We start from the raw sequence: 26,438 nt of genomic DNA on the forward strand, positions 1-26,438 counted from the left end.
GAAACCCAAGTATTCTTCTTTTAAGGAATATTGTCCAAGGACTGTGTTCACCGGAGCACTGGAGATGGTTGTACACTGTTAAGCAGAGTGTTACATGGTTGGTGCATTTTCCAGGTCCTTTATGTCTCGTCCATTTCCTTCAGCGCACTCATTTTATCACTCAAAAGCTGTAACAAAGCAGAGAAAGAGGGGAAAGATGAAGTCTACTTGTCCTATTGCCCCATGGAGTTAGGAGGAGATTTTTGGCACATCTTTGACCTTTAATCACTTAGAACATCTCTGTGACTTTCATTAATAGTTGAAATTTAGAACTGTATGTTTATAGGGTCACATGATATAATATAGAAGATTTAAAAGTTGTAGAAAGCCTTAGAGTAATATTGTAAATAATTTTATTGCCTTATGGGTAACAATGATCTTTCCTTTATGATGTTCTTGGCCACAAATCTTTTTCTTACATATTTTTATGTAACTTTTTATTGACATCTTCATAAACAAGGTCTTCAAGTAGTGATGAGACTGCTTCCCAAATGAGAAATTCCCAAATCAGTAAAAGAGAAATAGCATTTCTGGTTTGACATAGGAAGCTAAACCAAAGTTAGAATGACCTTGTACATGAATTGACAAGTGTTAATTCCAAGTTACAAACTTATGTAATGAAAGATATCTCTTTGCCATTTCTTTTTCTTTTCCTCCTTTTTCTGATGCTCCTATGTCCAAATTCACATGGCAGAACTATTTTCGAGACACCTGGAATATCTTTGACTTTATCACCGTGATTGGCAGTATCACAGAAATCATTCTGACAGACAGCAAGGTGAGTGGCTTAGACATCCTTGTCTTTTTTTTTTTTTTAATTATGTTTTATTTATTTCTGAGGGAGAGAGATTGAGAGAGAGAGAGCATGAGCAGGGAAGGGTCAGAGAGAGAGGGAGACACAGAATCTGAAACAGGCTCCAGGCTCTGAGCTACCTGTCAGCATAGAGCCTGACGTGGGGCTCGAAGCCACAAACCGTGAGATCATGACCTGAGCTGAAGTCGGACACTTAACCGACTGAGCCACCCAGGTGCTCCCAGACATTCTTGTCTTTAAGCTTGGCCCTGGAATAGCATAAAAAAATCCTCTGTGCACATAGCCCATTTTTAACTCATCCAGCCAAATGTGTAGCCCTCTCAGTGTTAGGAGTTCGTTTCCTCACTCCCCAAGCATCAGCCAGAAAATGCAAACGTTGGAGGGACACTGGATCTCATGGAAGGTTTTGTTTCATTTGCATGACTCACATAGCAGCTACCTGATGGGGTGAGTGCAATAGAGCGTACCAGGAGAGGGCTCATGTACAGTGTCCTGTTGGGTTCTTCAGGAGGCACAAGAGAGGCATACTATCCTTGCCATCATAGTTGTTAGACCGGAATTATTTATCCTAAAGAAGACTTGGAGGGCTCATCATAACTGTTTGAATGTTGACATGGCCCTCATATGTCCTGGAGGGGTTATTAGGTCTGTTCTTGGGCATCTAAGTGCAGTGAGGACCACTAGGGCCACTTAGAAGATGAAGGAGGCTAGTTTTGTCTGATCTACACAAGGCACTCTTCTTGGGTCCTATGCATACCCTTCTACCTGGGACTAGAGGGCGGGCCTGGGAAGGCTTAGAGAGATGGTCCTCACTGGCCCATCACTTGAAGATGGGGTTGAAAACAAGACAAGAGTCTGTGTCCAATTCTGTGATCTGAATGAGGGATACATATGCAAATGCTAGTGCTTAGTTTTTGCTAAATGACTATAATGTCACTAATTATATGCTTCCTTTTGGTCCACCAGCTGGTGAACACCAGTGGCTTCAATATGAGCTTTCTGAAGCTGTTCCGAGCTGCCCGTCTCATCAAGCTTCTACGTCAGGGCTATACCATCCGTATTTTACTTTGGACCTTTGTACAGTCCTTTAAGGTAAGCGGCACCAGATCGTCCTCTCTTTCTTATCATACAGCACAGCCGGGCCACACAGTGTCATTACACTGGTCCCTTCACTTCTAGGAATGAGTGTCAGAAGCATTAGATAAATACAGCAGTGCTTAGTTATAATGCAGCTCAGCCAGGCAGCAGGCAGCTTGTGTTCCACTGGAGAGAGTCTCATTCTAGAAAAACACCTCCACATTATAACTCATTTCCCTTCTTTGTTCACTGAGGCCTGTTTTATGACGTATGTTTCCTCCCCAGGTATCCCAAAATGCCCCCAAGCAATCATGTCCATGTAGAGAGCCAGACACCTGTAGTTGAGCATCTTCTGCATTTTCAGGGACTTGCCAGTGGTTTTATGTCACATTAACAGTATTTCAAAGGACTCCTTGAGTTGTGTTTGATTGCAAGATGACTCATACAGTCCCATCCGTGCCTTCATCGGTGTGTTTCCTGAACCACCGAATGGTAGCATGCTAATGGCCACCTCTGTGTCTTACTGTCAGATAGGATGCTTGGGCAAGGTTAATGCAGTGAGCTTCTTTAAATGGTCTCCAGAGGGTGTACAGAGGGAATAATAATGGTCTCAAGGGGGTGTAATAAATGAAGTTTAAAAGATACCTGAAACCCACTTTAATGACAGAAACTTCCTGTTAAAGAAGTTTTCCAAACATATTTAAATGTCTGCAGACAGTAGCAGATATCATAGTTTGTTTTTAAGACTTTGGGAGTCTAAGTGCTGCTCAAATGCCTACTATTTCCTCTTATTAAAAAAAGCTTTTGGGGCTACCTGGGTGGCTCAGCTGGTTACGTGTCCATCTCTTGATTTTGGCTCAGTCATGATTTTATGGTCATGAGATTAAGCCGCATGTTGAATCCTGAGACAGGCTCCATGCTGGCCATGAAGCCTGCTTAAGATTCTTTCTCTCCCTCTTCCTCTGCTCCTCCCCACTCATGTATGCTCGCTCCCTCTCTCTCTATTAAAAAAAAAAAAAAAAAAGCTTTTCAATGAATGTGCTTTAAAAATAAATTTGATGAAGTTGATTCAAAGATGAGAAATCATGAATTTACTAAATTACCTCCTTTGTTTTAATTGTTTATGTATTTTAATTGAACCAAAGAGAGTAAGCCAGCGAATTCAGTGGTTTCCTCATCCTTTGGAAAGTGTGTACCCTACACCATCATTATTGACTTATTCTCCATTGAGATCCTGTGTGTTTGATATATGAAAACAGTTGTAAGGATGTTCAGGCCCCTACAAGCATCCTTGACATTTTTATCATATCCAGAGTAGTTGTTTGGTGCCATAACTCCCACAGAGGCCTCACCTCAATGGAAAGAATTTTTCCAAGGCCGCACAACAGAGGAGAAATCTGAAACCTTAGCAAGAAATTACTGAGTCTCAGGTGAATTTAGATTTAGAATCTGATACACAAGACACTCTTAAAACCTTTTTGTTAGAGACCTTTCGAACAAGTTACAGTTAGTGAGTCTCTCAAGAAATATGTGTCAGTCTGTCATATTATCACGCTTGCCAGTTCTCTGTAAAACTGCATACTGTTGAGGGCAAAGAAAAGCATGTCAAAAACCGATGACCAAATGGTTGTCTTATTGCAGTGATTATAGAACAGTGATGACAAGGTGAATCAGCCTCCAGGTGACACTGTGATGGATAGGTGTTTCCTTTTAGGAGCAGTCCCAGGACACAGTATAGAATTGTTCCCTGGAAGTCAGCCTAACAAAGCTGCCTCTGCAAACACACAGCAAGGAGCCACACAATATAAACTGCCGGGGAGACCATGGCCTACCCAAGCCGCGCCCCTCCCCAGCCGTGAGCATAGCCCAGTTCTCCAACCACTGACTCCTACTTCGTTCTTCCCTCTTTATCCTTATTTTGAGTTAGAATTCGTAACATGATAAGAAAGGAGATCAGAATGAATCTTTGCTCTTCTCCCAAAAGCTGGGGGGATAGGGAGAAGTGAGCTAGGGACTGGAGACTGCGGAGTGTAGAAGGTAGAGTAAGGGCAGAAAGTAAGCAGAAGGTGAGAGAAGGTAGCAGCAGGTCAAGGGGTAGAAACCTGCCTTTCTGTCCCCTCCTTTCACCAGAGGAGTCTTCACATGGCCCTTTGAAAGGCAGCCATTTCTCTTCACAGATCCTGGGAGTCAGCACCTCACTAGAGCGGGATTCTCTTCACAACTTGGTTGCATTTTAATTTTACCTTTTATTCTAAAGTCTATTCTAAAAGTCTCCGAAGGCTCTTCATTTAGTTAGCTCTCTTGATAAGTACTGCCCTGCCCCTGCAGTCTGAAAGCCTTCAACAGGTCTCCTGGGATTCGCACTGCACACGCTCAGGATAGAGTGGAGACTCCTAGCTGCACGGTCCTCCAGGAAGCTTCCTGAATGGTAAAGGAGAGAGACTTCCGTGTCAGCACAGAGATCACCCCCAAATCATAGAGCCCTCCCTGGCCCCCAAACCAAACTGCCCTACATGCTCCCCCAGCCACTTCTCTGTAGGTAGGCAGTTACCTACCTCACATTCCTTTCATTTGCCCCCTTCACCCCTATAGTTGAAATGTTATCATCACACAGTGGCAGTTAGCTTGCATGATAATGGAATTTTGTGCTGCATGGCTTCATGGTGGGGTTTTGCAGTGGCTAACACTTTTGAGGCTTTTTGGAATTTTGCATGATACAGAGTGAAGTGTCAGGAGGCTTAAACTTTGGGAAAAGATGTTTTATCAGAAGATGAAGGGGTCTTCTAGGAACTGATGAACAACTGAGAGCCTTAGCCAGTTTCTTTGCTTCCAGATTCTCTGTTATGGGCTTGGCATTGAGTGAGGGAGTGGAAAGGGGTAACAGGTATTTGGGGGCCAAAGCTAGGTGCTTTCTATTAATTTGCATCACAACTGGGGCGCCTGGGTGGCTTAGTCGGTTAAGCGTCCGACTTTCGCTTAGGTCATGATCTCGTGGTTCGTGAGTTCGAGCCCCGCGTCGGGCTTTGTGCTGACTGCCAGCCCAGAGCCTGGAGCCTGTTTCAGTCTGTGACTCCCTCTCTCTCTGACCCTCCCCTGCTTATGCTGTCTCTCTCTCCTAGAAATAAATTAAAAAAAAACATTAAAAAAAATTTTTTAAAAATTTGCATCACAACTGCCTGGGTTATTAATATTCTGCATGCAAAGTGGGATTCATTCCTGGAAGTTTCCCCAGATCTCCTTGGAGATCTGGGCCACACTTCTGGGTGAATGAATATTCTTGAGGAAGGGGAATGACAAGTCTCTCGATAGACACTAGCTTGCATATTTGTCAGAGGACATGGACATCTACAAAAGTATGGTACTCCGAATCAGAATAGCCCCAGGGAACAGAGTCCCAGCCCTGCATTTAAATCAGCTTCAGGGCAAGAATTCTAGTGCTGCCTGTAACTGTGGGTGAAGCCTGTGAGCTGCTTCTCTTTGAATTCATGGCCCTGTCTCTGCTTTCTTTCCAGGCCCTTCCCTATGTCTGCCTTTTGATTGCCATGCTTTTCTTCATCTATGCCATCATTGGGATGCAGGTGAGCTTATATATTGGGACCTGGTTGGGGACAGTTCTTGCCCAGATTGTCACTGGCTCACCAGCCTGAGCATCCAAGATGGAGGCCACTTTGAGCCCCTTGTTGCCCAAGGCATGCTCCCAAGATCTTCTTGCAGTGTCACCTTGGGAATTTTACATATGCACGGTCCCCCACTCAGGTTGCCAGGGGATTTGGAGTGGTCTGGTACACGGGTTTCCTCTGAGGTTATCAGATCATGGTGCCAACTTACAAGTAGCGGGACTTCTGTGGACACAACAGCAGGACTAAAGCAAAGGTGACCCTATTGTTCTCAGCCAGAGAAGTTCCCTGTGAGACCAAGGAGGGGGTAAGGCCCATGATGATCCATTTCTCAGCATCTCCTGTATTTGAGCCAGACCTGAAAGAGGGTCAGATGGTTGTTCCCTTGTATACAGCAACACAGAATATATCTGAGTTAAGTCTTGAATGGCTGAGATTTATGCCCTAAGACCCACCACTGGGAACAACTCAAAGGGATCCTAGCAGCCTGCCTAATCCTAGGGACACCCAAGGGCCATGTGCCTGCTGATTCCTCTTGAAAGGCTATGCAGCTTCCTGGATAGCTCTCTTGGGTTACCACATCCTTCCCAGGTGCAGAGTTGAGAAGTGGATCAGGCTCCCACCCTAGATATTTATGCAGGTACCCACTGGGCGGGAGATGCCATAAGCTCTTTCTCAAGTGACTGTCATTTGTGGCAGGTGGACTCCTACTGTAAACATTCAGCGACACATCCCACCAACCTATCCAGCTGGATACACTGGACTGTCTGTCTGCTTATTTCAGAGAGGCTAACTTTCTGACTTGAGGATGTTGAGACTAAACCCTAGCGTGGAAATTCAGCCAAGTGGCAGTCTCCTGCAGTCAGGCAGTCTGTCTGCCTTTGGACTGCCAGCTGCCTTCTCCATAGTGCCCACCATCTGGAGCCACTGCACACACCTCCCCTGCTTGCTGTGTCAGCAGCCTTTTGCCACAGCGTCTCTGAAATGTCTCTCCTTTATGTTCCTCTCTCTTGCATGCACTCCTTAATTTTGTTCATCTCCTAACTGCGTTACTGGAGAGAGTTTTGTTCTCCCAGAGTACGATAGAATGTCAAGTGTCAAAAAGTGTGAAACTTGATTGAGAAGTAGGGAGTTCTCCTTTAATGAAGATATTTCGGTAGAAATGCCATGATGGTGTCAGGGCTGTGCTGTAAGCAGAATCCCTACTGAAATTTACAATTAGCTTGATGATGCCTATGAAGTCCCTCCTGACTCTCAAATATTTGATTCCAGAATTCAATGTTCTTGAACAGCCAAACGAAACTTACATTTTTGCCCATGCTTAAAATAACTCTTACCTCCTTTTCATCTTCAATCAAAATAAACTAGAGTAACACCATCTCTAGTACTAAACTATTAGCGTTTTGGCTCACAATGATCATAATGCTGTTTACCATTACTTGAATTCCTGAGTGTGCCAAACGCTGTCCTCAATGTCTGCTCTCACCCCATTCTTCTTCCCTGTCTGCAGGCACACACACGGCACATGACTAATGTATTCAAAAGTGAGGCGAAAATGTTTATGGGTGGGTTTCATTTCTCCATTGACGCTTAACATGGTTAAGTAACTTATAACATGCTCAAGGCCTCAGTAAGTGGGAGAGCTGAGATTTAAACTCAGCTCTGTCTGCTCTACAACCCATATTCTCAGTGTACTACATGTTCTCTCTCCTCCCACCAACAAGCAAATACAAGTATTTCTTTGACCCATTAGTGGGAGGCGGGAGCTGTTCAGTCATGAAACTGTGATATTTACAATAACTGCAATGTCTAATATTTTATTGCCCTTAGACTTCTTTCCAAAAAATAAGAGCACCATTTCCATTACACGGGGACACAAATGGCTTTCCCACTGTGACTTGCCTTTAGAGAGCCATCCTTCTCCTGGTCCATGATAGAAACCCCACACCATGCACAATGCAGACACATAGCTTGTGGCTAGAGAAACTGTAGCTGGTATAGTCATAACGAAGCAGAGGGAGCCATCCAAAGAGAAAGGCACAAAGGCAGGAGACCAGTATCGGTAAAATCAATAGGAGCAGGATGAATCTATGAGAAGAACTATTATTCTGAACTTTCACGGGCATCTTGGAAGAAGAGAACGTTGCAGAGAAACCTGAAGAGGGAAGGAGGGAGTCACTTGCTGGGTGTGGGAAACAGTCCAGGGGCCACAGATCATTAGGAGGTGAGGCTTTCAGCCTCAGCTCCTCCACTGACCTGCTGTACAAACTCGGTCAAGTCACTGAACCTCTCTGGGCCTTAACACCCTCACCAGTACAATAGAGGAGTTGGATAGATGTCTTTACAGGTCCTTTTGTGTTCTAAAGTTCTGTGATTCCAAGTGAAAGTAGATTTAAGCCTGTACCTCTGTTAAGTTTTCCAGTGGGTCTCAGTGTTCCTTCTTTCTCTTTCATACTCTTTTGGTGTAAGAGATTTTTGTCTGGGACAAGAACTAAGTGAAAAGCTAAAAAAAAAAAAAAAAAAAGTGGGATTTTAAAAATTGCCTTCATGATAAATATGTATTGATACAGTTTTGGCTTGAAAACTATCATAGATTCAAAACAGCTTCAATTTCTTTGACTGTTACACACATACCTCATGCAAAATCACAGCGTGCCCTCCAGCTGGTTGATAGCTGGATAAGGTATTTGAGAAAATCATAATGAGGACCATTAATGGTGGCTTCAGGACTGTCATGGTAGGACGTAACACTGTAAGTTGTGTGGATGGTGATGTGATAAATTGCAGATGTTGGATCAAGGGGGTGAAAAGGAGAGAAGGTAATGTGAACACAGGTAAGGATGTATGACAGTTTCTTCCTGGGGTGCCTGGAACTAAATGTGGTTGTTGGGGATTTTTTTCAGTGCTACTATTTGTCTGTTTGTGGGTCCTCCACCCTCTTTATCTTCCTCCTTCCTTTCTTCCCCTGTGCTGCCTACCTTGCCACTTCCGTTCTCCCTGAGAGACAAGTAGTATTTGGGTTTTGAAAAACAGTGTTGAGAACAAATTTCCAAAGCAGGTGTCAGTGGGAGTTACTTGAGTAAAATAGCTGGGGGCAGAGATTGTTCCTCAATTGCACATTCTAAAAACTGTTCAGGGGAAAAATGTGTTCCATTTAGCATATGTTAGATAAACTGAAGTATGTTAAATATAGGCCGGAGATTGTCTCAAATGGCTGGAAAAGTGACCTGTAAGCCTTCGGTTGTACCGACGTTGACTTGTGAGAGTAGGTCCTGATACCTGAAATATGGTTGGGAGGAAAGGGCAGGTGGAAGGGTATCCTTCTCATCTGAAGAGACGTAGGGTCTCAGCATTCAACATTATTCACTGTCCGTGGATAAAGATCTCTGAGCTTTCCCTTCTTTTTTTCTTTCATGTGAATTTGCAGGGTGACCACCTTCTGAGCTCAGTGACCAAAAGCAGATTAGTAAACTCATTCGATAGCCAGATCTGCCCCAATTCATTTTGTTTCTCCTTTTCTGAGTATCCAGTTGTCCTTACTTTCTTCATCCTATTGGCCTGGACTTTGCTTTGTGTGCATTCATTCTCACAGACTCTAGATTATAGATGTATTGACTTTCTGAAATTTGACTCTCCGAATGCGCACATATCCAAGGAAGATAGAGTTACCCCTCTGCTTGCAAATTCCAGGGCAGCATCTGCCCAAGCTGTCAATCACATCTTCTGCAGATATACATATTCCCGTCATCACTACCTGAGACAGGAAGAGAGGGGTAGCTCCTTCCCTGCACTTCTCTTATGGGGTATGTCTGATGTATTGCCTGAGTACCATGGTGACAGGTACCATGGAAATAAAAAGACCAAATTACGTGTGGGAGGAACTACGTACAGGCAGAGTGACTTCAGAAAGATCTTGCCTTCTATGGTCTTTGGTCCTCTCTGCTGCAGAAGAATATACTTACTTGTTCATATCCAGCCAGGAGCATGGGATCCATCAGCCTGTCTGGGTTTGAGTTGTCTGCCTCAGGCTTAGGCCATTGGGAAAGGCCATGCATATGGATTTGCCAACCCTGTTAGATGAGGTGCATCTGACATGTGCAGGCCATGTCACACAGTTCAGTAATGCTCTTTGTTTTTTGTTGTTTTTCTTTCTAAGGTATTTGGAAACATAAAATTAGATGAGGAGAGTCACATCAACCGGCACAACAACTTCCGGAGTTTCTTTGGGTCCCTCATGTTACTCTTCAGGTACCTGGATGCGTAACCCTTATAGTTGCAGCTCCCTTGTCAAGGGAGACAGAGTTCTTCTGCCTTTTCCTCCTGTTTGTCTCCTTGTTCTGGTCCCATTAGACTGTACAGTAGAGTAGAGGTAGGGGTGGAGAGGTACAGTGCCTCTGAAAAACTCTTCTGATGACAAGACAAAGTTTCCTCGACATCTTTGACTCAGAGGTTAATTTGTAAATTGCAAGTTCCGAACACGTGCACCAGGACTCTGAGTAGGGAAGGTGAGGACAGTTTCCTATGGACCAAATTCCATTTAAGGGCCAAAACCCTGGATGGCCAGGTTTATGTGGGGTCCTAGAGAGTCCCCTCACTATCTCTACCACTATCAGCAGAGACTCCTGAAAAGACAGAGAAGCAGTGGGTGAGGTGACAGAGCCCACGAGAGACCTCCTTGGCTCTCTCCTCTGGATAGAAAGTACTGGAGGGAGGCTAACTGGTCACCAAAGGAACCTGCTGAGAAGAGAAAGTGGTGGGTAAGTTGGGAAAGAGGGCCAAGGAGAGGATGAGATGCGCAGGACTGATCCTACTAACCAAACTCTCTTTTGGGCTCAGGAGTGCCACAGGTGAGGCCTGGCAGGAGATAATGCTGTCGTGCCTTGGGGAGAAAGGCTGTGAGCCCGACACCACCGCACCATCAGGGCAGAACGAGAATGAGCGCTGTGGCACTGACCTGGCCTATGTTTACTTCGTCTCTTTCATCTTCTTCTGCTCCTTCTTGGTGAGGAAACCCTGTGCTTTTGTCTTGAGATGTGGCCCACACCACCATATCCTGCTCCATCCTCCAAGGAACTCTTTTTTAAGTTTATTTATTTTGAAAGAGAGAGAAAGAGAGGGAGCAGGGGAGGAGCAGAGAGAGAGGAGAAAGAGAGAATCCCAAGTAGACTCCGCACTGTCAAGTACAGAGCCCGATGCAGGCTTAAACTGATGAACTGTGAGATCGTAACTTGAGCCGAGATCAAGAGTTGGATGCTCAACCAACTGAGCCACCCAGGTCCCCTTCCAAGGAGCTCTTAAAGGCCAGGATGCGTAGCAGACTCCTGGGTGGGTGACTCTCCATGGCTGACCCTGGACAGTTCTTGCTGCTTCTAGGGAAGGATTGCCGTGAGAAGAAACAAGTGGAGTGGAGTTTAGGGAATATTGAGCTTCATGTCGAACCTGTTGTGACTCAGAGTAAACCTCTCTTCTCTATACTTCAGGTATTTTATCTTACAGGGAGGACTAAGAATATCTTATCTCTTGGAGACTTTCAAAAGAGAAATGGTATCTTAGAAATATAAAGTGATAGCATTAATAAGCGCAGAGCGATGACAATATACAGTGTAATAGATGTGGTCTCTCTTCTGTCATTATGTTTAATGACAGTTGGCCGGCTTAGAGACATGAAAGGACATGATTGCTTTGGGCTTTAGTAAATATTAAGTGATATATGTGGAGCATACCCACTTTGAAAATGGTGAGAAGCCCTAGATGCCTCCGTAATAACCTTTGGGAGAAAGCATGAATCGGCACTCCAGCATCCAGACATCCCTACCCTGCACTGTCATGGACAGGGTACTGCCAGATCAATTAAAGGGTCAGTCTGATGCTTCTGGCCATGCTGACATCCCTCAGCTTGGCCTCACTGGCTGTACAAGCCTAAAACTAAGGCCATACCTTAGAAAGACGTTAGAAAGACGGTTAGTTTCACAGCCATGCAGGAGTGACTTACCTCGTGTCCAGGCATTTCTACTTCCCTAAAGTGATCATGAGGGGATTCGCCACATGTCCAGCTCTCTGGTGTGGAAAAGTGGCTTGCAGGCAGACTCTGGAGGGTGGTCGGCAGGTTAACATAGCAGGGAGTGAGTCAACTAGAGACTTGGGGAGTCTGCCTTGTGGTCTTGGCTTTGTTGCTGTTCTAGAGCGGTCAGAACACTGTCCCTTTTGTAGCTTCTGTAAATGGCAGGAAAAATGACTTGAAAATAAAGGTATTTGCATGGTGAGCGGGTATTTCCTCTTGTGGGTGTGAAAGGTTTTCAATGAAAAAAAGAACACAAAGCAGTGTCTTAGAGGCACTGGGGAGAATCCGTGAGTGGGTTACAGTCGCTCTGTCAACCAGCGTTCAAGGGAGAAAGGCATACGGGGTTCCCAGTGCTTGTTGATGGGGCTGCTGTAGGGGTGATGTGGAGCAGGTAGAAGGGCATGTGGACATCTCAGCTTTATCCTACATGGTGTAAGTGTTTAATAATAAATATTTAAAAGAAACCAAGATATAACTAGAAAATTAATTAGAGACTATAAAGGTACTTAGAATTTTGAGATGGAGGGTGCTGCATAATTCACATTAATGTTATTTTTAAAGAGGCTATATTCAGTATGAGATGATCTGCTTTCAAATCTCAGCTCCACAAGAGACTGACTTTGTGACCTTGGGCAAGTCACACAGCTTCTTAACTCAAACCAACCACTCTAGACTTACTGATTCGCTATGATGTGCCAGGCTGTGTGCTTGGAGGCAAGAATACATGTGTGTCTAGGAAAGCACTGTGTCCTCGAAGGGCTGATGATAATTAAGCCTGCCTCACAAGGTGAGAGAAGCATTAAAACAAAGAATAGGTGTGAGTGAGCACACCACACTATAAAAGACTATACAAATATAAAGCAATGATAATACTGTTTTATTAACATTAATACTAAGTACCTTGAAAGGAGTATAAAATAAATGTGTGGATATTTGGAAACCGCTTTAGAACCCAGGTAGTGATTGAATATATATATTCACTGTGGCTTAGCGACAGAAAGAAAGGCCCAGCCCATACTAGGATTAGGTTCAGCTTTCATGAGAAGGAACTCCCCGAATAATAGCAGCTTAACCAAAAGAGATGTTCATTTTCCTCACACACCAGTGAAGACTGGAGGAAGGCAGTACAGACTAGTTACAGTCATTCCACAGAGTGGTTGGCACCCCGGACCTCACCTGCAGAGGCTAGACCGCTAGACATCCACTTACATTCTAAGCAGCGGGACAGAGGAAAATGAAGGAAGGCAGGCAGGAATGAGACCGGTTGTTAGGAAGCAGCCAGCAGTCTCTCTCTCTTGCGGAGAAGACTCCAACCACATCCTGTCTCCAGACTTTGTCTTTATCTTCTCTGCTGTCTGCATATCTGGCACCTCCACCCACCTGGCCACTTCACCTGGGAATCAACAGAGATGCAATTCTCTCGCCCCCTCAGCCAGTTCTCTCTCTCTCAGGCAGGACTCTCTCACTCGCGAATGGAAGAATGCCTAACTACCATCTGGCCTAAGCAAAAAGGGATTTTATAGGCATATGTAAATGAAGAGTCTTGGGGCATGAGAGGCATAAGCAGGCCTGATCTGGCCCTCAGGTGACATCACCGGGACTAGGTCTCTTTATTCATGGATCTCTTCCTCTAGGCTCCTCCATGTGAGCTCTTTTCTCTCTGGGGGTCCAGCCTGGGGCTCCAAGGTGTCTGTAGCGGCAGCTCTAGACTCCAGTCCTCACACATTCTCGACTCACAGGGAAGAACAAGTCTGTTGCCCAGAAGGTTCTATGCCATTTTATTGGCCTTGATTGGATCACCAATCACTGTGGCCCAGGAAAATGGGATTCAGTGACTGACTGAGACCTGGGTCATAGGTGGTACCCCATTGAACCATATTAACTGCGAATAGGCGGGTGGGGGGAGGGAGACCTCAAGAGACCAGGTGTACAGTAAATGAATTCTAGGCAGCCAAGAAGCAACAAAACAGTGCTATTCAGTGTGGTCTAGTTCTGTCAGTGCCATGTCCTGCAATTTTGTCTACACTACTGTCCTGCTACTGGCTTATTCAGGAGCACCACAAAACTCTCCCCACACATCTCCCTGCTGCCAAGGGTTCCTTCTGGATAAAATAGATATATCTAGGTCTTCTCCTAGTTTAAACCCCTCTAGTGGATTCTGTTGCCTACCGTAAAACCTAGACCGGAAATGGGGAAACTAGAGCCAATGGGCCAAATCCGGTTTGCCGCCTCGTTTTGTAAGGCCCACAAGCTAGTGGTTTTTACATTCTTAAATGGTTAAGGAAAAAAATCAAAAGATGGATAATATTTCGTGAACTGGAAATTATATGAAATTCACATTCATACTCCTTTCTGATCCCATTGTAACCTGTGTATACTTCTTAAACGGCTCTTAAAAACCTTTATAGCTTTTGTATGGTCCTCATACATCACAGTCCCTGCTAAATACTAAGTCTTTAACAATATTCAAGGAACAGAGGTGCCTGGGTGTCTCAGTCGGTTAAGTGTCCTACCTCGGCTCAGGTCATGATCTCGCAGTTCCTGGGTTCGAGCCCCACGTCAGGCTCTGTGCTGACAGCTAGCTCAGAGCCTGGAGCCAGTTTCAGATTCTGCTGCTCCCTATCTCTCTGACCCTCCCCTGCTCACGCTGTCTCTCTCTCAGAAATAAATAAAACATTTTTTAAAAATTAAAAAACAATATTCAAGGAATAGGTGAAAGCCTGCTTTGTTTCTGGCAATGTGCTAGGCATAGGAATGTACTCTGGACAAAACTTTCTTATTTCTCATCCTTAGCACCTGGGTCTCTGCAGCTCAGCAGGTGCATAATAAATGCTGTGCAAATGTTATGCAAATAAGTAAGACAACAGGGTCTTGGAAGCCACTTTAGGCCATGAGCGGCTTCCAGGTCCTCACACAGTAAGCCACACAGTCAGCTCTAAGACATCTTACCATTTCTTTTGTTGGCTTCTTTTGTGGAGCAGGGCTGGGGGTTGGGGAGGCTAGAAGGGAGGGTCCGTGTCAGACCTTGACTTTGAGAATGTTGTTGCTGTTGCTGCTCCCTCTGCTGCAATACAAATTAATTGGACAGACAATAAAGGGACTTTTTGTGGGGTTCTTTCCAAATATAAAGTGCCATTGAAGAGTGAAATAATAATGCTCACACAATGGAATGTGTGGAAATTATAATGAAAGCATGTTGCAGTCAGCAGGATCAGCAGGGCTTTAGTTAGGAACTTTGGCCTCACCCACTTTCGAACTCTTTATTTTCCTTGAAGCCGGTCTTACTGTGTTAGGTTTGCCCTACCTAACTCTTCTTCTCCCCCATGCCCTCCAGATGCTCAACCTGTTCGTGGCCGTCATCATGGACAACTTTGAGTACCTGACTCGGGACTCGTCCATCCTAGGGCCTCACCACTTGGATGAGTTTGTACGCGTCTGGGCAGAATATGACAGAGCCGCATGGTGCGTAGGCCTCTGGGCCATCCCAGTGGGGCCCATATCAAGGGCCTCTGGAGTTCCCCAGAAAGGGGTCGAAACCAGAGCCACCTAAACGCCTGCCTGTTACAGAAGGAGAGGAGGTTCCTCTCAGTTTGGCCTGTTGAAGAGCCCAGGCCCTCAGATTGGCTCTGGTATCCAGCCAGTCATCAAAAACATAGCTTCTTTATCTTCCTTTTCCCTCTCATTCCTTCTGGGACAGGCTTTCCTTTTCTTTGCCAATCCCATCAGTCTGCACCTCAGAGTGTTTGGTTTCAGTCACCAAAGGGGCTTCCAGTAATCTTTTTTTGTTTTCCCCTTCCAATGCCTGGTGCACTCCTTTGAGTCACTGGAGCGCGGAGAGGGGTGGGTTGACAGGTTTTTTGGGCCAGAGGAACATCTGGCCATCACAGTAAGTGACATTAGCATTTTCTCTCTCTCATCCTTTTTGAAAGACAGTTTGAGATGACTGAAATTATGTAAAAAAAAATGAGCAAGTCGTTCTTCCAACTGACCGCCTAAACACTTGAGGATTTGTACTGCACAGAATTGAATTAAATGGCAGGAATTTGCGTGAATAACCTCCCCCCGATTTCTTTCTCTGTCCAATATTTCTCAAAGGATGTGCCTTCTGGGCTTCAGAGCAGGGGTTGGCAGACTTCAGCTTCAGGGCTAAACATGGTCCACTGCCTGTTTTTGTACGTAAAGCTTTATTAGAACACAGCCACATCCACTCATTTCTGTATCGTCTGCGGCAGCTTTCACACTATAGGGAAGCATTGTATAGTTGTGACAAAGACAGTGTGACCCTCAAAATAAAAAGCATTACCTGACCCTTTACAGAATAAGTTTGCTGATCCCTGCTTTAGAGGACAGAAGTGGCATTTTGGCCCCTCATGGTTGAGGACAGGGTGACTGTTCTGTAAGAGTTTACTTCACAGGAACTTTTCTGTCCCACGTCATTTTAGTTCTAGGATCTTAGCTCACCGATCTACCCATTGTGGTCCCTCTCTGAAAACACTACCAGAAATACTGTCCTTCACAGGAATGGCCCATGTTGCTTCCACCTGGGACCCCTTCAGAATCTGAGACTCTTTCTAAAATCTGTCCTCCTGTGAGGCTGTTGAACTTGGGTCAAGCGGGAAGAGTGAATCAGAATTCCTTTTCCCCTCAGTAATTATTCATGACTTAGGGTCCAGAGTTCTCTAAATCCATTCCTATTACAATGGCTGAGCAATGGTTTTACTCTCTGGATCTGCTTCCTGGTAGATGGGCTGCTTAGAAAGCCATGGGTGGTGTGTTTGAGGGAATGTAGGCAGGGCTTGCATCAAATCAGCCCTGTGGCCTTGGACAAGTCATTTAACTACTCTAAGCTTCGTCATCTCTAAATGGTGATAATGATACCTGCCTGCTTTGAAGGGTGGTAGCATGGATTATATGAAATCATGTACGTAACTGTTGTTATAACTGACAATAACTACACAGGAAAGCAACCGGAAATTATGGAAAATTGATTTGTAAAGCATGGATGGCCATGAGATTGGGAACCTGAGAAGGGATGTCTTCACTCACCTAAGAGAACTGCTAGCAGAAAAGTTCATTGCTCACCTGGCCTCACTCAGGTGTCCTTAGATCTCTGAAACCCCAGCTTCCTGTGCTTCCCTATTATCTTGGGACCCAAATACCATGTGCATTAAATGTGCTCCTCCCCACTCATTCCAGCTGCTGGGAAGAAATGATTCCATGAGGACTAAAAAAAAAGTCATGAGACTCAGATACAGGAGCTGTGAGAGAGCAAAAATAGAATGGAGAATCTCTTCTGCTTTGAAATTCACAGCATCACATTCTGGTTAGAGTTTCATTGGCCTTCTTTTTGAGATGCAGGGGGAAGAGCTAACAGGGATAACGTGAGCCAATGTCTTCAAAAAGAAGACTGATACAGGATGCAGGGAACACCAGCTTATAGGCAGTACCAACCCACCCACATCCCAATCTCAGTAAGAAACAAAGAACAAATGGTTAAATGAACTTCCTCTCAAGAATCAAGAGACTTAAAGTACCGATGAGCTGCTATCTAGAAAAAGAGGAGGAATTAACACCAAAGTCAAGAAAAGGCTGGAAAGAGTAAAGCTGGGGCAGAGCCTCATGTGGCTGCTGACAAGGACTGGAGGCTCAGAGGTGGACACGTGTGTGCATCATTTCCAGTGGAGACCACGGTCCGTACTGGGATGTTGCTTCCTTGTTCTGGTCTCTGACAGAGCAGATGCTGTAGCTGCTGAAAATGAACCAGTTGTTGATTCTGTCCTTCTCATGGAAAGCCAGGACTCTAAGCAGGCCCCTGTGAAAGGAGGTTGGCGAGACAGGTCACATTGTTCCTGGAGTTCTGGCTGGGTCTGACCAGGCTGCCTACGGACTGGCTGGTGGGAGCAGAGCCGGAGGGGGGCGGGGTGGTGTCCACGGCTCCCTCCCAGGCCACTCTCCCAGCACAGATCCAGGTGAACTCCCACAGAGGGACGCAGAGCTTGCTCAAGCTGAACTCAATCTGCCACCGAGGGAAGCAAAGCCCTTTGCAAATTCCCTGGTGCCAGCTGAGCTCCTTGCTAATTAGCCTAATGGGAAATTTGTCTCTCGCAGTCTGCGGAAAGATGCTGACTTCCCACTGCCCCTGACAAGCAGGTCAGAGTAACGGAGTGTAATCGATGTCTGTGAAAAGCAAAAAGTTGGGCAGTCCTCTTCACGGCGGCCTGACATCTGCTCTTGACAGCTGTCAGAGGCGTTTGTGTGAACTCTCAGGCTGTGTTCTTCGAGACCTGGCCCGAGCCAAGGGTCCATTTTTCTGCATCGGGCCAAGTGTGGGCCAGACAGGTGTCCCGGGGTTCCCTTGGTCATTCGGCAGCCCCTCTGGGCACTGGACAGGTTCTGATTACCTTAGAAAGAGGGGGTGTTCAGCAAGGTGATGGTTCTCTGAGGCTCACTGCTCTCAGTCTCTCCTGGTCCGGTTTTACCAGGCCCGAGGGAAAAAGCTGCTCTTCCTCGTCCAGCCCTCAACATCATGGCTAAACTGGCATGTCTTTCCCACCCTTCTCTGAGTGTCTTATTAACCCACCTGTGCTTCCTTTACAGCGGCAGGATCCCGTATAAGGATATGTACAAATTAGTGCGGGTGATCTCGCCGCCTCTGGGCCTGGGAGAGAACTGCCCCTACAGGGTGGCTTGCAAGGTTTGCCTCCCAGTCCCCAGCCATGACCGGCGGTGGGGTGCAACTTCGAACCCGCCTCTCCGTTCCGCTCCACCACCACTGCGCCACATGAGGGAACCTTCATGTTGCTTTCCTTTGAGTTTAAAGAGGTCCGACCCCTTCCAGAACCAGCAGCTGTTACATAAGGAAGAAGGGCACATTCTGGGGGGAAGGCAGAAAAAAAGGCCTCAATATGGAAAGCCAATTTGACCTCTCTCACTTTTCTACACATGCACACACTCAGTCATGTGTGTACACACACACACTCACTCACTCACTCACTCACACTGTCTCTCTCCCTACTCCATCTTAATCTGTAGATTTCACCAGAAGGACCTCTCCTTCCTCCAGAGAATGCAGATGTCTTCACTGGTTTCCCTTCACTGGAGAACAGAGAACCTCCTTTTGGCAAAAATTAGCATCCTCCTCCCACAACTAATGTAGCAAAATGTGGTTCTAGTTGTCCGTACCTCTGCCCACCCTCCGGTCCCTGGATAGTTTGGCCGGAAGGGATTTTAAAAGCTCGAGGACAGAAAGGAGGTGAGAAACCATACCGAGTCAGGGCAGGAGGTGAGAGTGGCAAGAGAGGGTAGGCTTGGTGGTGTGTGGAAGAACGCAGTCGCTCAGGGGGTCTGCGAAGGTCTCTGTAGATAGCGGAGGCTCCTGACCGGATTTCTTGCCTTAGGGGTCTCTCTATATCATTGAGGGGGCCGAGGGGGTCTGTCATAACTGCCGCATCACTGCTTGTTTGTGAGACCAAGGACATTGTTCAGAGGCACGTAGGACCCCTTCTTCAACTGTGCCAGACCCAGGAACTGGAACAGGAGCGGCTTGGCCACGCCGCCACCCACGGCCACGCCTGCTAGCTCAGGAAGCCTCTCCCGGTGCTGCAGGAGAGAGGGGTGGGCTCTCCGGGCACAGCCTGCTCTGGCAGCTGGCAGAAGACGTAGGCCCAGGACGATGCCAGCCGGGGCAATGGGAAGGAGCTGACTTGGGGTGGTGACACAGTGATTCCTGTACTCGGGAGGCCAAACAGCTGCCTCTGCTGAGACTCTTTAAACTCCACCCCGGTGACACCTGCGGCCGCATGTGGGGAGAGCCGGGAGGGCAGCATGGCATGCGAGATGCTCCTCCTCCTCCTCCTGGTTTGGTCTCTTCTGTCCCCAGCATGCCATCGCCCCGGGGCATGCCGGGAGTAAAGAGCACTCCTCCCCGCAGAGCCAGGTGGAAGCAACAGCCGGCTCCGACTAGCAGTGCACCACTTCCAGTGCAAGTTGCCGCCTCCCGCTGCACACACACCACAGACGGGGATACACGATGTTCCGCCTGTGGGTTCAGAGGAGGAGACGGGCCTGCCACACAGGTCGGGGCCCCGTCCCAGCTGGGGCCAGAGATCCTAACCCGCGGCTGGAGCACCGTCTATCCGTTTTATACCGCTCGCACACAGCCCTGGGAATTGAAAACAGGCTTGTGTTGTATGGGGGGTGGAGAGAGTGAAGAGCGAAGTAGGTAATGAATGTGCACGAGGAGAAAACGAGTCCCCATGACTCCACAGCAGAGTCCCAGGGACCAAAGGGTTGCCATCAACGTTCCCGGGTCTGTGTGGGGCGTGATATAAATCCGCACCAGGATGGAGTCACATGTACGATTTGCCTTGATTAACAGGTTTCCTATTCTTTTTCTGTTTGTCCATTTTGTTTTGTTCCTCTTCTCCTGTTTTCTGTATTATTTTGTTTCGTTTGGCTCTCTGGGAATGCCTGTTCTCCCTTCCTCCTGGTCTGCATCCTTCTCCCCACTTCCTTTCCCTGCCCCCCCACCCCCACCCCATCCCCACTTACCACCCCTCCATGAGCAGTGGCCGCATCCATTACACTGAGATGTATGAAATGCTGACTCTCATGTCACCACCGCTAGGCCTCGGCAAGAGATGTCCCTCCAAAGTGGCATATAAGGTAGACCACCCCTTCCTTTGTTCTGGGCTAGAGACCAACAGGAGGGAAGGCGGGCTGGGGAGGTGGAGGAGGGAAGAAGGGGGAAAGAAATGATGAGGTCAAAGGGCAAGGAAGGTTCCTGGAAGTATGGAGTCCCGAAACAATACGCGGAATGGTTGGCGAGACTCTTCACCGTGGGGCTTTTTTGTGTTCTGCGTGCCTCCAAGCGTGTGGCTTCTCGTGAGCAGATTACTGGAAAGGAGGTGTTAAGTAGTGTGTTTGCTCAGAGGAGGCAGAGTGGTGGCCTGCAGGATAGCGTATATGGGCAAGAAGGAAGCCTACAGCAAAACTGCTATCAGAGCCTATAAAAAATTTTTTTCAATTAGATAAGCTAAGGAAATAATGCAGAAATTTGTCTAAACATGGTTCAAGAAATTTTTAGGAGAGAGGCAAACCCTTACCCAATTTCTTCTTCTTTGACATAGGAAGGAACTGTGGCATGGTTCCTTCCAGCTATCAGGACAAAAGAACATGACTTCTAGGGTGCATGATGAAGGATCCAGGCCCCTCCCCCCACCAGCCCAGCTGCCCGGTTCTCTTGTCAATACAAGGGAAAAGGTGACAATGAGCACAAGTTGCATTCAGCATTAGATTTGCATTATTGGCCTGACAGATTTGGGGGCTGGCCCTGGAGTTCCGCATAGATTCTCCATGGCCTGCTTAGAGCAGCAGCATACATTGGGAGTCACCTGCCATTAGGGTACTCAGAGCTTTGGGGCCTGATTTCTTTTTCTCCACCCATTAATAGTGACTGTGTGGTGTTTAGACTGACCCAGAACTCTGGAGCTCTTTCATCTAGGAATAATACCACAGCAATGTGGTCACTTCTCTAGAAGCTTAAGGAAGTGGGAGAGAGATGGAACTCAGATCCAAACAAGAAACTGACTTTACACTCTAAGACACCATGTCTGTGGAATCACATTAGGCCAGAGGTTCCAATGGAGCATTAGCGATCCTGCCTTGGGAAGAGACACGTCCCTCCCTGCGGGGCTGGTGGTTCTGCCAGAGGACCTGCTGCTGCTGCTGCCTCCAAGTTGCACAGCTCCAGAGAGCATCTCCCTGGAACAGGGCCCTTGAGGACCCAGTACATGGCTCTTCATGTGCAGCTTCTGGGCTGGCATCCTTTTTGCTCATGATGGCCACATCCAAAAGTACCAGGTGGTAGAATGTGGCATTGAGTTTTCTGAATGTCTGGGATGAAGCTTGGTGGGTGAAGGGGTGTGGGGACTAGAGGAAAAGTTAAAGGATTCCAAAAGCAGTATACTCTCTGGAAAGTGGATTTGGCCATTTCAGTTTGATCCCTTCCTTTGGGGGAGGGGAACAAGGCCTGCCCACTCTGCTCCTGCCTTGGTCACCCTTCTCGCATTCTCTCTCCTCTGCTGTCCCCAGCCTTCTTCCCCTGTACTCGGTTTGCACTCCCCTCCTTTTCCATCCTGCTCCACCTCATCCTCGGGATAAGTTGGACTTATGCATGTTTAATCATGTGCTGGCAAATTTCACGTTTTGAAGACTCAAAAAGGGGGGCATCAGGATGCATATTTCAACAGATAAGCAAAGCAAAATCTCCCCCATCACTATCTTTCCATGTGACTTTTGGGGGTATCCATGGGACAGGGGGAAAGAGAGAGCAGCCTTGCATCAGGGAATGGAGCCACCTCCCAGAGCTGACTCCTTTCTCTGAGCCACTTCTTTTAGAAATCACTTTCCATTTCTATTAAAGACATTCTTAGGACCACGGAGGAGTCCTAAAGAATGATTAGTCCCCCTTCCTTTGGAATTTGGCAACATTTTCTAGGGGGGAGAAAAACTAAACAGCAGCAAATGAGCCATAAGTGAGAAGCAGGGAGAGGAGGTGGGACCGGGGATGGGGAATCCTTGCCCTTCTTTTTTGTCTCTGCATTTGACCTCCACCTTTCTCTTCTCTTCTCACCAAGGTTTCTTTCGTTATTTTTTTTCCTCCTGCTCTTTCTTTTCTCTCTTTCACACAGAGGTTGGTCCTGATGAATATGCCAGTTGCAGAGGACATGACCGTCCACTTCACCTCCACACTCATGGCTCTGATAAGGACAGCCCTGGACATTAAAATCGCCAAAGGTAAGCCAGAGGGGGAAAATGGGATTCTGGGATAACTCACCCCAGGTGGCACAGGACAGAGATGTTTGAACTTGCATCCATCTGACAATGTTGTGATCTGGAAATCAACTCTCAGGGCCCTGGTTTCACCTCTGACCCAGTAACTGTAACGTCTGCCATTTCTTCCTGGAAAAAAATGACTGGTTTGATCGTCTCTAAGGCTCCTTTCAGCTCTACCAGTATGTGATCTTCATGTCTAGGACATAGTAGACATTCTAGAAGTATTTGCTTATTGAACAAATGAGTTTTAATTTTGGCCTTTTCTTCTTATGTGGCATCTCTAATGCTCTGGAAGGTTTGTGGCAGGTACCATCAGGCCAGTACTTTGCTCTTCTTGATCTCTGGTTCAGGGATTTTGAGAGAAAAGGCTTACTACTTCCAGATGGGTGTCCAGCCTTCCTGCTCTTGCCTGATCCTTCTTAAAATCAGGTCATTCAGACTATGGAGTCAGAGTCGCTGGAAGAACTGATGTATGTATAATGAGGCAGGGGAGGCTCCTTGTGGCTCTTTTCATTCTTTCCCTCTGATAGATTAAGCACCTGGGAGGTGTTTCAAATCAATAAGGAAGCTGATCTTGGTGTTGGGGCCTCAGATCTTTTTTAATTTTTTTTTTATGTTTTATTTATTTCTGAGAGAGATAGCGTGAGCAGGGGAGGGTCAGAGAGAGGGGGAGATACAGAATCCGAAACAGGCTCCAGACTCTGAGCTAGAGTCTGTCAGCACAGAGCCAGACGCGGGGCTCGAACCCACGAACTGTGAGATCATGACCTGAGCCGAAGTCGGATGCTTAACCGACTGAGCCACCCAGGTGCGGGGCCTCAGATCTTATGGATAGCCGAGTCACTAAAAATGGGAGCCAAAAATGTGTTCTGCCTCCTCAGCAGAAAGACCTGGTATTAGAAGATCCACTAAGTGCCAAGATTCCCTCTGAGAATATGAGGTGCCATGCTGATTCAGCTCCTACCCCCACCTACTCCCTCAGTACTTGTTATTTGTATGTCTTTTCTATTTATTGAAATTTATTTTATTCTAGGTGGTGCAGACAGGCAGCAGCTAGACTCAGAACTGCAAAAGGAGACCCTGGCCATCTGGCCTCACCTCTCCCAGAAGATGCTAGATCTGCTTGTGCCCATGCCCAAAGGTGTGGGGTCTCCTCCTGGGTAGTGTGGTCACTGTGAGCTCAGCATACCAAGGCCGCATCTTTTAGGGGAACCCTGAGTGATCAAGGAGATAAGGGAAGGTTGCTCTTTTACTTTTAGGACACCCAGATCTCCCACTTCTTAATTCCTTTTGCATGAATTGAAAACATTTTCTCAAGATAGGTCACTGTAGCTGTGGGTGAAACTTCCTGGGTGCATAGCTCTCTTCCTGCCCATAATGCTGTTCAGCAAACCCTTATGCAGGTGGGAATAGGGCGCCGTTACTTAGACATGGAAATCGAGACCGGTGGAGGGGATGCTTAGTCACATGTGGTTTCTCATCAGTATCCCTCCTCTCATTGGGTAGTTGTGGAAGCTCCCTGTGGATAGATATGGGACCGAGTCACTTTGTATCCTCAGGTGCATGTGGAGCTCTCAATCGATGCTGGCTAGGTGGGTGGCTGAGGGAGCAAACCTGACCAAGAGAATGGGGAAGCTTGTGAAGTATCCTCACTCTCTGCCACCTGTCTTCTCCCCATTCCCTTCCATGCCACATTTGTGATTTTAGCCTCTGAACTGACTGTGGGCAAAATCTATGCAGCAATGATGATCATGGACTACTATAAGCAGAGTAAGGTGAAGAAGCAGAGGCAGCAGCTGGAGGAACAGGTGAGGGTCAATGCCAGCATGGGAGGTGGGTGGGCCATGAGGAGTCACAGGACGGGCCTGGGCGTGGCTGGGGCACGGTGCCCTGCAAGTACTTAGAAGCGGACCTAGGGGTGCAGGGGCCAGGAACTTTCTAGTGTTGGGGAGACCGGAGCAGGTCTGATACTCTGATCCACTGGGTTTCTAATCCCCAAGTCAATTGTATTCTCCACTCTATCAACAGACCCCAGGGTCATGAGTTCCTTTTTCATCCTTCCTACTTTTAACACAGAAAAATGCACCCATGTTCCAGCGCATGGAGCCCTCATCTCTGCCTCAGGAGATCATTGCTAATGCCAAAGCCCTGCCTTATCTCCAGCAGGACCCTGTTTCAGGCCTGTGAGTATAACCAGTGGGTCCACAACCAGTGGGTCCAGTGGGATACAAGCTGCCCTGCTTGTATCCTCTCACCGTGGCATTGTGCAGGCCCAGGAATGCTCCAGAAATAATAGTCTGAGCCCAAGAAGACATTTTTTATTTATGTATTTAATTCTTTTAATATTAACTTTTTTTAATTTTTATTTACTTCTGAAAGAGAGGGAAGCAGTGTGAGCAGGGGAGGGTCAGAATGAGAGGGAGACACCAAATCTGAAGCAGCTCCAGGCTCTGAGCTAGCGGTCAGCATAGAGCCCGACACGGGGCTCGAACCCACGAACCGGGAGATCATGACCTGCGCTAAAGTCGGACACTTAACTGACTGAGCCACCCAGACGCCACTAATGTTAACTTTTGATATAGAGTACCGGGTGGGAAGGGGCAGAGAGAGAGGGAGACACAGAATCTGAAGCAGGCTCTGAGCTGTCACCACAGAGCCTGATATGGGGCTCGAACTCACAAAGGAAGTTGGACACCTAACCGACTGAGCCACCCAGGTGCCCCATTATGTTTTTTATTTTAAAATGGTTATTCAGCAGGGGTAATAGAAAGGCTGACTATGCATGTTTGGTACTGTGGCCAGCTCAAGAGATAGCACTGGGAATGGACAAAGGAAAGAAGGCATATGTTAGTATCATCACTTTAACAAATAAGAAATTGGAGATTAAATAAGTTGCCAGTGCCACGGGGCTAGTAGGAAGCTGAACTGGAATTTAAGTTTGTTATTCCTAACTCCAGAGTATTCCCACTACACTGCTATCTGTAATGAACAAAAGGAACCTTAGATCAGGCAAAAAAAAAAAAAAAAAAAAAAAAATATTGGAAACGGAAACAAACAAAACCTCAGTTAAGGAATCTGTCAACTCTTCTGAGTTGCAAGCCTCAGCCCCCACTCGTTTGTTAGTCATAAATNCTCTATATTGGAAACGGAAACAAAACCTCAGTTAAGGAATCTGTCAACTCTTCTGAGTTGCAAGCCTCAGCCCCCACTCGTTTGTTAGTCATAAATGATTTATTATAGCATCCCTATCTCATTATAACATGATCTTTCTCTCAACAAGCATGTGTGAGTACCCAAAGGGCAGAAATCCCTCTACCCAATGTAAATGAGGTTTTATTGTTGGGTTTAGCCCAGTCCTGATTCTCATGGTGCCAATAATCACTAAAGATCACAACTTCAGTAATTATCAGGGGAAGGGAATCTGTCAGAGTGCCATTTGGAGTCTCTCCCACCATGAGTTCTTTTCTGCCTGTGGTGTTGGACACCTGTTTGTGAAAAACATTAATTTCAGAGGTCATGATCCAACACATTTGCAAGAGAAGCAAAGGGCCAACGTCATGACCAAGGCTATTGTTCATTTTTACAAGTATCTGATGTGATGAGGTAGCAAGGTATGGATTTTCCCTTCTACACAAAACCGGCAGGTGCTTATCTTTGGGCTGCACAGGAAAGCAGTGGAACCTTCTCAGTGGAAGGGTGTACGGCATTTTTCAAGAGTCCTTGGCTTAGAAAGGAGGTCATCCTCCACCTCGATCTCTCTCACTGCTACATTTTGCTATACATAACTCCCACATGGCATCTGTCCAACTTCTGTGTTTATTGATTCATTTACTCACAGATTGGACCAATATTAAAACCCAGTATGACGGAAAAGCTGGCTCAGGCACTAGGGATTTAGCACTCAACATGATCTCAGTCCTCATGGAGACCAATCTTGAGAAAGAAATTTACAAAAGTGATGAAAGTTCAAATAGAGAAGGGTGGCCTATTGTGA

General features: G+C 46.6%; 1 protein-coding gene across 3 annotated transcripts in view; it reads left to right on the forward strand.

Moving 5' to 3' along the window:
* Positions 1–26,438, forward strand: part of CACNA1E (calcium voltage-gated channel subunit alpha1 E) — a 313,512-nt gene that overhangs the window by 273,781 nt on the left and 13,293 nt on the right. For all 3 annotated transcript variants that reach the window (XM_039249319.1, XM_039249320.1, XM_039249321.1), the window contains 11 exons: positions 734–817; positions 1,820–1,945; positions 5,443–5,508; positions 9,704–9,795; positions 10,384–10,549; positions 14,943–15,070; positions 20,176–20,272; positions 22,300–22,405; positions 23,478–23,585; positions 24,152–24,252; positions 24,521–24,627. In XM_039249319.1, the coding sequence (XP_039105250.1) occupies positions 734–817; positions 1,820–1,945; positions 5,443–5,508; positions 9,704–9,795; positions 10,384–10,549; positions 14,943–15,070; positions 20,176–20,272; positions 22,300–22,405; positions 23,478–23,585; positions 24,152–24,252; positions 24,521–24,627 (1,181 nt within the window). The remainder of the gene's footprint in view (positions 1–733; positions 818–1,819; positions 1,946–5,442; positions 5,509–9,703; positions 9,796–10,383; positions 10,550–14,942; positions 15,071–20,175; positions 20,273–22,299; positions 22,406–23,477; positions 23,586–24,151; positions 24,253–24,520; positions 24,628–26,438) is intronic.

Source organism: Hyaena hyaena, unplaced genomic scaffold, assembly GCF_003009895.1.
Source record: "Hyaena hyaena isolate Hyena2069 unplaced genomic scaffold, ASM300989v1 scaffold_337, whole genome shotgun sequence".
In the NCBI taxonomy this organism is placed as follows: Eukaryota; Metazoa; Chordata; class Mammalia; order Carnivora; family Hyaenidae; genus Hyaena; species Hyaena hyaena.